Here is a 15,096-nt window from a genome sequence, read left to right on the forward strand (position 1 = left end):
TTTCCTCAGTTAGAGACACAGGAAGACGGAGACTTTCAAAACAAAAGCCCTGGTGTGTCACTTGACTGTAGTCTATGTGAGACAGAAAGACTGATCACACATGGAGAGAAAAGAGAAGTGTTGGTGATGATGTTTATCAAACTTGTTTCCCCATCCTATCTAATATTTAATATCCAGTTGGGGGGAGCCAAAACGCTGCAGCATTGTCCTGTGTAAAACTGTCCAGTGACGGGACCACTGTAACACTGATGGACAAAATGAGACAATCTCTCTGTCTGACTGAATTATTTCCATCTAATCCTGTGGGCCAGATGTCACTGACATCTGTGAGTGCCTCGGGATCCTCGGACAAATCCTCAGAATCAGCACGGTCTACATTTATTTTGAAGGTTCACACCAGGAGTCGGCCAACCCTATCCGTCTCGTTTGGTTGTATTTGAAGGAGGAAGCTGGAGAAAGACGTTGCAGGACGGAGATGGCGGGCACATCAGACCACGGTGAGTTTAAATGAACATCCTCCTGTGTCACGACGACTGCGTGAGGTCGAAGTTAGATTTAATGTTAAACTTTTAAAAGTCTGACTTTTAGGCCCAGAGTAAGGTGCGACCAGTTCCTGGTTTGGGTTTCAGTTATTGTGTTAAGAGTTATTGACGCGTTCAGGTCCCTTTTGTTACTTTATTTCCTGCTCGGTAGGCTACTTTCACTTTCAAACCAGTGTTTTGTGACATGTTTGTGTGTGCAACAGGCAGCAGGTGGCGCCACTGCTGCTGCCTCTGTAATAGGCCTATCCGAGCTCCATTGACATTTAACTGTTTCAGTCTGAAACTGGTTGTCCATCTGAGTGAGTCCTGGGAGTGGGGACCATAGATGGTGATTTGAAGGTCCCTGGGAAATTCAGGGGGTCTTGGTTGAGAAATTGTTATGTTTGATGTTTGAATGAGATTATATAAATAAATATGAAACCAGTGGATGTATAGGTAGAAGCTCAGTTATGGCAAAAATCATAATGCTGATTATTTTTAATCAGTGTTTTAAAGTAACTGGTAAAATTTATGATATTGAACTTTTTGGAAAAAAAGAATACAACAGGAATACATTTCAAAACAAAGAGCTTTGTGACTTTGTAGTTTCTACAGCTTTACACTGTATAAGATAAAGATATATCTACCAACAGGGCGTGGTCTCTCCTGACTTTATAGAACCAGCATCACTTTTATCCAGCTAGTATAGACCAATGCAAGAGGGAAAAAAAAACAAAAAACAGATTATCCTGCCTCATTTATTTTCTCACATGAAAGAGACCTTGTCACACTTTTGAATGTTTTTCTCTCCAACATCTTTATCATCAGTTGATTCACCATTGGTGAATGTGCAAAACTAGTTTTATTTTGGCAGAAACAAACACACCAAGAGTAGAAGTGATAAAAACCAGTGGCTTCTGCTGAAGGATGATAAGGAGAGTGAGTTCACTGAGGCCTTTCAGATTTTAATGTGTCATGTTGCTGGTGACGTGTTGGTATGGTTTTAAAGGTCTTTGTAGGTTTTGGTCGGTGCTCCTCTATCTGCTCAGAGCACACACTGATCAAAGTCAGATCATCACTGTTATTAATCTCTCTCATGCCTTTATTTGTATTTCTCTCTTTGAACAGGACCAAGACAGAGAAGAGACAGTATGGATCCTCCTCCAGGTCTGGAAACTTTCATCATTCCATCATTCACTGTGTGATAAGTGTCAGTTTCAAGTCATGAAGAGCTGTAGCTGACACACACACACACACACACACACACACACACACACGCACGCCCTGTTCCACATCTTTAAAGGCAGCTGCTTGAAGAGACATAAAACTTTATCAAAGAACATGTGTGGGTGCTAATTAGCTACAGTAGGAGGCCCCATGTTGCATCAGTTGCACAATAGTAACAGACATGTAGCCTATGATCCTCCTGTCCTACTGTGAGAAGTGGTCCTGCATGTCTTTCCCCCTGTCTCTCTCAACTGAACTATCTAATAAAGGAATTAAAAGCCAAAAAATACATTAAAAAAAAGATTCTTCATCACTCATCATCACTTTTTTTCCCAAAAACTTATTAAACCTTTCATCTCCCACAATTTTTGTTCAGTTGATACCAAATTTGTTACACTGCATCTTCCGAACACCCAGATTTTATTTTTTTTTGGGGGGGGATACTTGAAAGGTCCGTGTACAATCCATGTACCCTTCGTTCTTTCCTTTTTCTGTTTCAAAACAAAATCAGAAAAACGGAGAACTGGGTCTGTTTTTCTGTTTATTTGTTTTGAAACAAAAACAGAAAAAAAAGAAGAAAAAAAAACAGAAAAACAGACGTTTTTCGGTTTAGGAATTAAAAATTGGAAAATGGAAAAATTAAAAATATTTAAAATTTGGTTTCTGCGAATTACTTTTTCTCATTTTCAAAAAGTTAATCAGCTCACTTTCTTCTCCAGGATGACGACCCATGCTGACCGCAGTCTCCCCGGGATGCCGCGGTCAACCTGCGTCGTAATCCCGGGAACAAAGCGAGCTGATTAACTTATCCACATTTGCCGCCGGCTGGTTTAATTCTTTTTTGTAGATAAATGTTGGTGTTGTAACTCGGTGATGAAATCTAACAACTTGACAGAGGAGAGGAATTTGACAGAGGAGCAGCGCTGCCGATCGGGGCTCTGGATGATTCGCCACATTTACATCAGTAGCCTAAATAAATGATTTACAGTGAACCGATCGGTCTACATTTAATTTAATAATTAAAGAATACAACAGGGGGAAATTCGGTGCTTTGCAACCCCCGTTTGGATAAACTGACCACAGACTGGGGATCGATTGGGAGGGGGTTTGTGATGTGTCTGTTTGGAGCAGCTGCTGACAGATGTGCAGCTGACATTGACGGTTTCCTCATCACTAAACTTGGGCCACCATCTGATCCTTCCTCGCTCACGTCGTGACAATGGGACAACATCTGTTGGACATATATTGTAGCCTATATTCTGTGTTTTTCCTCTCTCTAACCGTCTCGTTTCAGGTTTTGCCGGTCAACCTGCATCTGGTGCGCACCCGCTGTTTCTCTCGTGCTTGCTCACTCACTCTCGATCCGCATGTTATACAAAAAATAAAAAGGAAAAAACACAGACGCGCAAATTAAAATGACCTACTGTAGTGTAGTCTAACTTAACAATTCAGTGACCACAGCTGATCACCACCTGTCACGTCTCTATGACAGGGTATCCGCGGAGTCTTGAAAAGTATTAATAGGTGATAAATCAATTTTGGGAAAATTAAGACCCTTAAAAAGTATTAAAAAGTCTTTTCACGACTTTATAAAGTCTTAAATTTTGAAGGTATTTTTTTCTGAATTAGCTGTCCAAGAGTTTGAGTCCTAAAAAACATTGTGAAAGTGTGTGAATTTATTTGTTTTATTAAAAAACAAAGATGAACCGGTACATAAAGTGTCCGAGTAGTGAAATGGTACCAAGTCGATCGAGTACTCGGATATCGGCTACAACCCTCCTGGAGACTAAACAACTACGGGCTTTTTCTTTTTTTTTTGCCGTGGTCCGGCGGAGAATTAATAAAGAATTAGCCTAATTAGCCCCGTCAGTCCGACTGCATCGGGTCCAGGGTCCAGGCTTCAACACTGGTCAGACCTGCTCGGGTCTTCGCTCATTTATTTGCTCAAACTTTGGGGGGGACCCGGTCCACTAGCAGACCAGAGTCTGGTTGAGACTTTTATTTGAGAACGGTCGCCTATGCCAGTCCACCACTTTTCAAAGTAAACTGACGCACTTGATCCAGTCTGTCTGCCAAACAAAAAAAGGAATTTGCAGAAACCAAATTTTAAATATTTGAAATTTTCATTTTCCTAATTTTAATTCCTAAACTGAAAAACGTCTGTTTTCTTTGTTTAGTTCTTTCAGTTTTGTGTTTATTCAGTTTTGTGTTTCAAAATTGTGATAGTTAACTACATGATTTGTGAGTTGTTTACAAGAGATTTTTTTTTCCGCCTCATGGCTGAAAACCAACCTTGCAACATCAGTGTAGTAGACGTTATATAACATTATCCACTGCTCCATGTATTGATTTTTCGCCAGCTTCGTTGTAAACAAATGCACATGGAGGAGAGAAGGGACCGGATTTGCATAGTTCCTTGAGTTCTGGGCCATTTGATGGTCTTTATAACTCCTTAATGACGAGTTGTACAAATGCTAGAGTGTACCAGCTCAGTCAGTCTTCCCTCAAATTCATCCATTTTGAACCGAGTGACACTCACGCGGCACGTGACAAGTTTCAAAATCCTGGAGGTGTGCAACCCGCCAGCGCACGACGCCCTCGCGAGGTGCACATTTACGTCATTCGTGGCACGCAAACCTCGCACACTCGCGACTGCGTCGAGCATAAACTAGACTTGAAGTGAGTTGTCATCCTCCTGAGGGTCAGACCAACTCTCCCCAACAGCCTGAAGCTAAACTACACATGTCAGTCTTCACAGACTCTCTCTCTCTCTCTCAGCACTCAGACTGGTTCTTGTAGGGAAGACTGGATCAGGGAAGAGCTCCAGTGGAAACACCATACTGGGAGGAGAGGTCTTTGATGCAGTAATCAGTCACTCTTCAGGTAATTAAAGTAATTCCAAGTTTACATTTATATGTTTTCAGAGATGAACTCGGAGCTACAGACGATCACAAATGAATTATCCTGTCTGATCACTGACTGCAATATTTGCAGACTGCCTGGTATACTGTTAAATGATGTGCTCCATCACATTAGACAACATCATGATAACAAAAATGCAGAGCTTCAGATGTTATTGTTGTTGATCAACATTATCCATATCACATATTACTCTTGCTGCAGAGAAACAGCAGTGAGCTTGTATTTTAAATGATCTGTGTTGTCTCCCCTGTAGTGACCGGACGGTGCTGTAAACAGAGCGGGGAGGTGTCTGACAGACGGTTGACCATCGTGGACACCCCCGGCCTCTTCGACACCTCATCACCTGACGACACGGTGAAGAGAGAGATCTCCAAGTGCATCAACATGTCGGCCCCGGGGCCCCACGCCATCCTGCTGATCATCAAGGTGGGGGCCTTCACAGCAGAGGAACAAGCAGCTGTCATGAAGGTGGAGGAGATGTTTGGACCGGACGCCTGGAGATACACCATCGTCCTCTTCACCCATGGAGACAAAGTCAAGTCAGACTTTGGTCAGATGTTGGAGCGATGTGCACCTCTGCAGTCGGTCCTGCAGAAGGTGGACCACCGTTACCACGTCTTCAACAACAACAAAATGAACGAGCGAGGGCAGGTCCTAGACCTGCTGGAGAAGGTGGAGCAGATGGTGTCTGCCAACGGAGGAAGGTTTTACTCCAACCTCACCTACCTGGAGGTGGTGGAGAAGCTGAACCAGAGGGAGGAGGAGCTGAAGAAGTTCTACCAGGAGAAACTGCAGGAGGAGGTGAAAGCTGTGGAGTCAAAGTATGAGGAGAAACTGGAGGAGGCTCAGGAGGAACGACAGCAGGTGGAGAAACGACTGCAGCGTGAGCTGAAGGAGCTGAGGAGATACTACCAGGTCCTAGAGAGAGGAGTCAGACACGTGGTGGAGCAGATTGCAGAGACTGACTCCATCGAACAGATCCTCAAGGAGTTCCATCAGACCCAGAAACTAAAACTGACCTCTTGATTTCTCCATCTTGAGAACTCCACCCATAGATATATATAAGAAGATTAGATGACTCGCCTGCCACTGCTGCCCAATGACACGGCGTAGCCACACGGCGGCCATCTTGGGAAGGGCAACTCTCTCTCCGATTTCCAAACAGTTTGATTTTTTATACAGTTATGATGCAGCATACTTTAAATCATGAATCATTTTAATCATGTAATGGGACATTTTGATATTAACCCATATTATACTTTACAAGTGTTGTATAATCATGATTGTGATATGTGGTACTCAGCTGATCCCTTTGAAGACAGACAGCAGAGAGTTTCACTCAGGACAGGTTAAAAGTTAGGAGCCAGAGAGGCTCCCATGACAGAGTGTCCTGTGGAAATTTACAAGGGATTGTTGTGTCCTGGTGGTGAAGCTCGGCAGAACCACCAGAGGTGCCATATTTTGTCTATTGGTATGTGTTTGGGAACTATAAAGATAGTGAGCCTGAGAACATCTTCAGTTCACTCACCCACTGACCGTGTGCTGTTCAGTTGTACGTGTGTGACTCCATTCATGAATGTTTATTAAAACTCAAGAAAGACAGCCGACGTGTGAAACTTGTCTTTTTAATTCTTTATTGAACAAAGAGAACTAATGTTTGCCACCACAAACCAGACTCCATCTGTGAGAGGATTTTGCGATTCTGGACCAAAGGTGCTTAGAGAGCAAGCGACAAGGGCCTAGGCTCTGGGATACCTCAAATTCCCCCACAAAGGAAGGTTGAGAAGAGGGCCTGACGTCTGGAGGACTGAGAGTCCCCTCACAGCTCGGGTCCAACGAACTTGGTGGCTGGCTAATGGCTAATAGCTACATACTGATTTATTTTTCACAGAGTTATGAATAGTTTTTTTTTGTGAAGATGACTGGCTCACCATCTACTGCACTGTAACTGCAGCCTCTCTCCCTGCTCATGAGCTGAACCAGTCTGTCCACAATCCCCATTTCTCCCATATTCCATGTTATAAACTAGGGGTGTCACGATTTCGATTTTTTATTGTGAAATAAAACAAAATAAGACAGGTGACACCATAATTGGACTAAATTACCAACAGACAACAACAACAAAGTAACACAGGAACCGGACAAAAAAAGACAAACTCAACAAGCAAAAAGGAAAGGAGAGAGAAAGAGGGGAAAAAATAAATAAATAAAATAAAATAAAAGTTTGAGTGTATCAGTGTGTGCGTGTGTGTGTGTGTGTGTGTGTATCTGTGCGTGTGTGTGTGTGTGGGCCTATAATCTGGTATTTGATATGGTACGAGTGACAATGATACGATAATTTTTTATCGAGATCTCGAGCATCGAAGTCAAAGAGAGGATCGACGACCCCCCCCCCCCGCAAAGCTACAACTGCCCGTTGTCCCCATTGCGCACCAAGCGTCTTGTCAGTCACTGGTCCGAGTTCTCCTTTACTTTTTATTTCGAGACAACACTCACTCATTCTCTCTCTCTCTCTCTCTTTCTTTTTTTTTTTTTACCGGCGGTGTCAGCTGATGTGCACGTCTGCAGCAACCCAAACAAATGCACATGTTGACCGGCTCTATTCCAGCCACATGATTGGTTCGGCGCAGCGGAACTCTCAATATCATTGGCTATTTGCTGAAACATGGATGAATGAAACCTATCGACCACGTCTCATATTTCTATTGAAGAAAAGTTATTTCACAATTTATAGCGTTTTATCACCCAGCCCTGGTGGGCTACTGCCCCCCTCCTACCTGGGAAACAGGAGGGAGACACAGCTCTAACTACACAACACCGACAAGCACTGAGAGCCGCATGTTGCAGAGACGCTATAAGATAAAAAAAAAAAAAAAAAAAACCGCAAATAATAAGCCGACGAAAAGGTGCAACTTGCCACTTTTTGTCGATGTATTATTTGCGGGGGCTTTGGGGGATCTGTGACGGCGGAGGATCCGGGACTGATTGACTGTGGGCCACCGCCAGTCTGATCACTGATCACAGTGGCGTAGATGACGTAGGGTTGGTGGGTTTTGTAAACCCATGGGCCCTCTTGTGGTGAAATCCTGCGGCCCCCACACTGCCGAGGATTTTTTTTTTTTTTTTTGGTTTAAATCAGGGGCGGGCTGGTCATAGGGAGGTTCGGGACGCGGTTGACCGCGGCTGCCTTCCGTCGCAGCGCAGGTAGCACAGTGTAACATCAGACTGGGTCACTGCATTATGTTGCATATTAAGGGGGGATACGAGCGGGCGCGGCCCCTCCCAATTTGAGCTGATCCATGCGTCTATTAGCCTACATCAAATTAAACAACAGAAGCTGGTCTACAACATGTAAAACATGGTTGTACATTTCCTCTTACCTTTGCTGTTTTGCCGTGAAAAGTTTGTTTTATGGGTAAATCCCATAGACCAGGGGTGCTCATTACGATTGGGTCGATCGCGTGATGAAGAACAAAAAAAAAGTATATTTTAAAAAACACAGTTGTCTGGACAGCAGCATTTTTCTCACAACCGACCTCAAAAGCAGGGCAGGTCCGCCGAAGCATCATTCCGGGTGAGTCACACTCTCCGCCCGTTGTCTTTGTTGTCACTTTGTTGCGCCACAGAGAGCACATGGCTACTTAATATGCACGTGCTGACCATAGCCTATATGGTTGTGCTGAGGCATTCTGGGGGAGTATGAGGTGTGTTCATGTCCGCACCATTCTTGGGTCCGGTGTGATTTATCAATGGAATATTGCGGAGAGTTGTGCGTACGCACAGCTTGATCAGTGTTTCCAACTGTGTTTACGTGCGGTGCGCACGCACGCGAGAGAGGCGGCAGGTTGAGAGGCTGACTGGCGGAGATGAGAGATGGTGAAACGCTAGCATGATTATTAAAAAAACACCATCTCTTATCTCTGCCCGCACATAGACAGACACAGGTTCACATACAGACAGGGGCCATGGTAAATGCAACTGCAGCGCTATTAACCCCCCACATAGTCCGACAAACGACTGGATGACTAAAAGTGTATGGACATTTATTGTGCCATATGGATTCATGCAGTTATGAAAGGTAGGCTACACCGACATATTGTATATGAAGTGTTATGTATGTTCATATACTAGGCTATAAATAAACGTGAATCATTAATAATGTTGGTAGATCATTTTTGACTTGGTCACTTGAAAAGTAGCTCTCAGGCTGAAAAAGTGTGAGCACCCCTGCCATAGACTGTAAGGTAAATCCACAATATTTCCAGTTTGAACAGAACTTTGACAGGTGTTAGCTACATCTAAATCGGTCTGGACGGGCTTTAGGAGCGGCCGAACCTTTGTTGTTTATTTATTTATTTATTTTTTTCAACTTTATTTAAAGTTGTAGCAACAACAACATTTCAGTCTTTCCAGCTCACATTCGTTACAACAGTAACAGCACACTTTATCAGAATCAACCACTGCAGAGATAATGTTCATACATTGTACAATCATTTGATAGAGGTTTTGAGCTTTAGCAGCATCATTCTGAAGGACACTCATCTAAAATATGATTTTTTTCTGTCCTCTATTTGTGTGTGCAATGTGGCCTGCTGCGCACGCGGGCCCCTTGGACCTCAAAACCCATGTGGAATACAGCCCAGCTACGCCACTGACTGATCATCAGGTCCTGATCACCAGTCTGATCAGGACCTGATCATCAGGTCCATGGCAGCGCAGCAGCTGCAGCTCTGCCCCGCTGTCTGTCACATGACTCTCCGTATCAGCGCAATCTGTTTACATTACATTAAGCCGACATCAGGAGAATAATGAGACACGACGGTAAATTAATGAAAATTAAATTATGATAATGTACAGATATAAATATATTTGTTTCAAAACCTTGGGGGCAATTTTGGCCCCTGGATCATGATTTTTGGGGGCATGTTACCTTTATATTGTAAAGAAATTATTTAAATGTGACCATTAGTGCCTAATGTGATACATTATGGAAATTGCATCAATATGTATCCCATCTTTTGAAATAAGATTTACTGTACAAAATTTGATGAATCAAACCAATGATCGTAGACTAGACTAGTCTGAAAATAGCAAAGGCGTCTGTGCTGTAAGAAAAAGGAAAAAAATCGAGAATCGAATTGAATCGTGACCCTAAAATCGAAAATCAAATCGAATTGAGGATTTTGACAATCGTGACACCCCTATTATAAACTGTTTTCTTGTTTCTTGTCTGTAACAACATCTCTGTCCCGTCTGTCCATCCTGGGTGAGGGATCCTCCTCCTCTGTCTCTCACCCTGAGCTTTCTCCTGGTCTTTCTTGGGAGTTTTTCCTCAGTCAGTGTGAGGGGGTCAGAGGTCAGAGGATGTTGTTGTGATGCTGTGTAAAGCCCTGTAAAAACTTGCCTTGATAATTTTAGTGAGCAGCCCTTGAGTTACAGACCATGTCAACAGAGTTGGTGCTAATTTTAGTGAAAATATTTTTAGGAACTAAAGCACTCTGACATGATCAGCTGATTAAACTGTGGTCCTGGTTAATAACATGAGCTTGAGGCCTTGAACGAGCTAGGTACCATAAGTAAATCTTTGACTTACTGACTAAGGGAAAAGCACAGCAAATGTTAAAGTAAGGTTAAAAGGGTGTCAGGTTAGACAGGTTCCAGGTGTTAAACACTATGTTCCTTAGAGGGCACTAGAAGTCTGTAGTAAAGAGTGCTACGGGGTTTCCTCCCCAGGGCAGTGAGGGGTGCTGTTCAGGGGCGTCTCTAGGATTTTGACACATCCGGGGCTTAGCCCGGAAGAGTGACACATGCAATATATGCGCGCGCAGAACGCGCGCCGAAATTTTTAGGCATAGAGACATTCTCCATCATTGGTGAAAAAGGTGAAAACGATGCAATCCACAGATCATCAAATGAATGACCCATTTTGAATTTAGTTCTATGTACTGACATTAGCTAGCTACGTAACAACACATTGTGTTTCCATTTAACACATTAGCAGCTACAGTAAAAGAGGCAGGCTGTGCGGGATCCCTGTCTGCTAACTAGCTGCTATCATGCATGAAAAAGAAAATAAACAAGATGGTTCGATGTTATAGCACATTAACTTCAGCAACTTTCCCCTCTAGAAGAAGCCCAAACTTAGTTATTTCTAGGTACACAATTCTCACACCCTACAATTGCATTTACAGATGCCAATAATTACAGATTGCTTTTTTTCTCATGTAATATCAACCAGAGCAATATCAACTAGCTGCTAGCTAGCTAACGTTAGCTACTGTACTACCCTCTTGTAGTTCCAGCTGCAACACTCTTTTCGAAATTATACATTTTTACATAATTTCTATTCCCATTACCTTTTTGATTGCTGACCACCTTTGGGGGAAAACATGGAAATCTTTTTTGTGGCATCTTGATACACTTTAGCTGCTACTAGCTACCAAAAGACAGCTGCAGCTTGCTGTTGTCAAACCTGCCTGCTGTCAGGTATTTGTTGTCAAGTTAAATGCGCCGCTGTTTTGGATGAATGACGTCAAGTGCGACCTGGAGGTGTTAACCACTTGTGTGCCAAAGCCAAAGTAGTGGCTTTTTAAAAATATAATTAATTGTTACTCAAACCTGTCCAAAAACACTGTTTTATCGAAGCATCAACATAAGATAACCGTAGTTTGAGGATGTGATCTTAAAAAAAAAAAAAAAAAATTTTTTTTTTTTTTTTTTTTTTTTTAAAATTAATATTCGGGGCTAATTAAAAAACATCCGGGGCTTTAGCCCCGAATGTTTTAGCCTAGGGACGCCACTGGTGCTGTTTATGTTCATGTCCACCTGCCTGAACGTTAATAAATGGCTGCTGCCTGCTAGCACTCTGTCGTCATTTCACCTCCTTTCCCACACAGTCTGACGACACGACACTGACTAACCATCATCGTCATCAGAAATAACTGTAATAAAATAAGTAATAAATGTTTTATAGAATAAAAACATAATGAATATATAAACAAAAGTATGTTCATGAGCAGAGGAAGATATCATAAATACATACTACACATTTGATCCAAGGTGGGTCCAGAAGGTGTCCATCTTCGGTACTTTGATTATTAACTCTATTATAAAGTATGAGATTCTTCAACATCAAACTCAAAGTTTTTTTTAATTAGTTTATTTGAAATGGGACTCCACATATTCATGAACATACAAAAACAATTATTTGATGTAAATATGCCAGATTTAGCTAGAGAGTGTAATGTTAAATTTGAATATTGCTTTGTTTTAATCACTTGAGACGTCCCCACACCCTGCTTTCCCCCCAAGATATCAGGTCTCCTTTTGTTTGTTACCCATTTGTGTATTTTAACACACCTTCGGGGGTCGGTGCCGATACCTACAGCAGACAAATACCTTGGAGTGGTGATTGACAACAGACTGGACTGGAAATCTAACACCGAGGCTGTGTACAAGAAGGGGATGAGCAGACTCTACTTCCTGTGGAAGCTGAGATCCTTCAATGTGTGCAGCAAGATGTTGGAGATCTTCTACCAGTCTGTTGTTGCCAGCACCATCTTCTTTGCTGCTGTGTGTTGGAGCAGCAGCATCAGAGCCAGCGACACTAACATACTTGATAAGATCATCTATCTATCTATCTGGTCCAATCAGAGCGCTCTGTAGCGGACCCTTGGTTCCCAAAGAATGGAGATGGAGAGTTCCATACGGGTGCATTGGTTTATTGCCCTCAATGTAGCACCGTGAAAACTATGAAATAGAGAAATATACAAAAAAAACACAAGAAGAAAAGCTTAAACACATTAAACAATTTCCCCAACACAGATTCAAAATGCGCCAAACTTATCACTATCCAAAAAACAAACAAAAAAAACAACAACTACATTTTATTGAACCATTACAATATTACCAAAACCTGATTAAGGAATTAAAATATAATGTGAGCAGCATCAATTCAATTCAATTCATTTATTAAGGACTGCACAACAAGTCGGCAGAATTTGCTTTCGGCGCAGCATAGTAGCAGCACATAGTAGGTGTGTGGCAACAGACATCAGTTATACAACATGAACAGACATCAACATCAGACCAGACATTTACATACAGACTATACATTTAACACAGATGGAGTTTGGAGATGAGTGGAGTTCAGTAGCCTGATGGCAGTGGGAAACAGGCTGTTTTTGAACCGGGTTGTTTTTGTTGAAATGGACCTAAGGCATCTGCCAGAGGGCAACAAAACCACCCAAAACAAAAAATATAACAAGACATCAAAAATAAAGTAATAGCCCAAAATTGACATACATTGTTCCACAAACCAAGGGAGCTAATGCAGGATGGAGGGTGCCGTCTTTACAGTAATGTCTTTCTCCTAATAACAATAAAACAATACCAAACTATGAGGGAACCCGCACCAACACAAAGATTTTAAATAATTCTCCAAAGAAACTCACTCAAAGTGCCATGAACATGGTCCAAACAAAAGGCCAGCAGCACAAACGCCGCGCCAGCCAGAGGAGAACAAAGGAAGGGATGATGGAGATGCGCACAGGTGAGCCCATAGACACACAGGAGGAGCTGAAGGTGACAATGGTCTTCTCCCTTTTATACCCTGCTCACCGGCCACTAGATGGCAGTAATTCAGTGGCATTTACACACACTCACACACACACACACACACACACACGAAAGTGAAAGTAAGCAACGCTGAAAACAGAATAACAGAATAAAAGCTCCAGACTTAAGTCACAGGACGTAAAGCGACAGAAAACCCTTTCAAAGCTACCAACTACGCAGTCGGTTAGACCAGAGGACTCATCATAAACGCACAGTGGCCGGTGAGTGTCGACAATGTCTTATTCTGAACCCTGTTATTAGTTATTTATTATAACTGTGTCATTAATCATTGTGAATTCCACCACCTGTCTGTTTCCGTCACAATCTAAACACTTAGCCTATGTCCGTTCTCTTACTTCCTGATTTCTGCGGCTCTACTCTGTGATTTTCCTCAAACACCTGACTTCACCACAGCTGTGAGTTCTGTGTTTAGTTCGGTTCAGATCTGTTATTATGGTTATTGATTATGACTCTGTGGCTTCCTGTCTGTGTTTCCTCTGTTAAGTAGATGTGGCGCTCATTTCATTTCACAAAAGTGAAAGTCTGAGATTCACTAAGAGGGTGTTTGTTCAACAGGGAAGGTGGAGCCGCCATTTCATCTGCGCTTTCTGATGATTTTTCAGCCATTTTGATCCACAGGCGAACTGTGTGCTCATGTGGACCAACAGGTTGAAACTGGTTTACTGATTCATATCACAGCTGACTGATCTCTGAGTTTCCCTCCTCGTTTCTGTTTTCAGTCCTGAACAGTTTCTGCAGGTCCACAGTCCACAGTTTCATTATTCGTCAACTACAGAGAGAAAGATTTGATCTGTTGAGATGTTACCAGGTCAACACATCAATGTGTTGTTTTTATTCTGGATGCTGTGTTAGCAGGTTGTAGCAGTGAGTTGTCTGCACAGGCTGTTCAGTGTTTAGGTTGAAGACTCTTTGGACTGTGAACTCTTTTTCAGTTCTTGAAGATGTTTCCTCTCATCCATCAGCTCTAAACACTGATGTCACAGTCCAGCAACAAAATGTCATTTAAATTCAATTATATTCAAACTGGTCAAACAAACAACATCATCAGCTTCTAGCTCACTGTAGAGCTGCCGCAATGTATTTGACTAATGAACTGTATGTTTGTTAGTTTTTTTATTTAATCAGCCAGACCAGATAAGATGAGATCTGGCTGGTTTAAAAGACTCTATAGAAACAAAGAACAGAAAACAACACATTCAGCCCATTTTCAGATCAGTCCCCTCTGTCTCCATGCTGTTATTGTACCTGTTGTTTACAGACCTACAGCCTTCAGTCTGATACACATGTAACAGGGTTGTAAATACTATATGAAGTTCGTCAAAATGTGTTTGTTTGTTTGGTCAAGCAAGTTATTGTGCTGCTGGCTGTTATTTTATTTCCATGCGAGGCTTTTTATGTTATTTATTTTGACAGCTGGTGGTTGCTTAGCAACGGTAAAGCGTTCGCTTGTCCCCTTCTGTGTTTGTCCGCTGTGTGACCGGTACGTACTGTAAACAGCTCCGTGTGTTTTTATTAATTATCTTTTTTTTAATCAAAATTGGAGGAAAAACTTCACATAATACATTTTGGGATTGATTTTGTCACATTTTGTAATGGTTTTTAAGTGTTGTCTTTTTTTTATTTTGTGTGTTATATCAATGTTTATCATTTCAGCCGTTACAGTCAGTCCTACTGTAACGGCCAGCTGTTCACCGTTCATTTCATATGGTTTCAGTTTATTTAGGTTTATTTATTGTATTTTATGTAATGTTCAGGGGGCAGGAGCTGTGTGTTGGCGAAGGAAGTAACC

General features: G+C 42.2%; 1 protein-coding gene across 1 annotated transcript; it reads left to right on the forward strand.

Annotated features, from left to right (window-relative positions):
* The first annotated feature begins 475 nt into the window (after positions 1-475).
* Positions 476-6,336, forward strand: LOC146960046 (GTPase IMAP family member 7-like). Its single transcript, XM_085772644.1, has 4 exons — positions 476-497; positions 1,650-1,688; positions 4,527-4,631; positions 4,924-6,336. The coding sequence occupies exons 1-4, from the start codon at positions 476-478 to the stop codon at positions 5,694-5,696; spliced, it is 939 nt and encodes a 312-aa protein (XP_085628770.1). The 3' UTR covers positions 5,697-6,336.
* The last annotated feature ends 8,760 nt before the right edge of the window (positions 6,337-15,096 follow it).

This window comes from Trachurus japonicus, unplaced genomic scaffold, assembly GCF_045865225.1.
Source record: "Trachurus japonicus isolate A0001 unplaced genomic scaffold, Traja_1.0 AP030749.1".
NCBI lineage: Eukaryota > Metazoa > Chordata > Actinopteri > Carangiformes > Carangidae > Trachurus > Trachurus japonicus.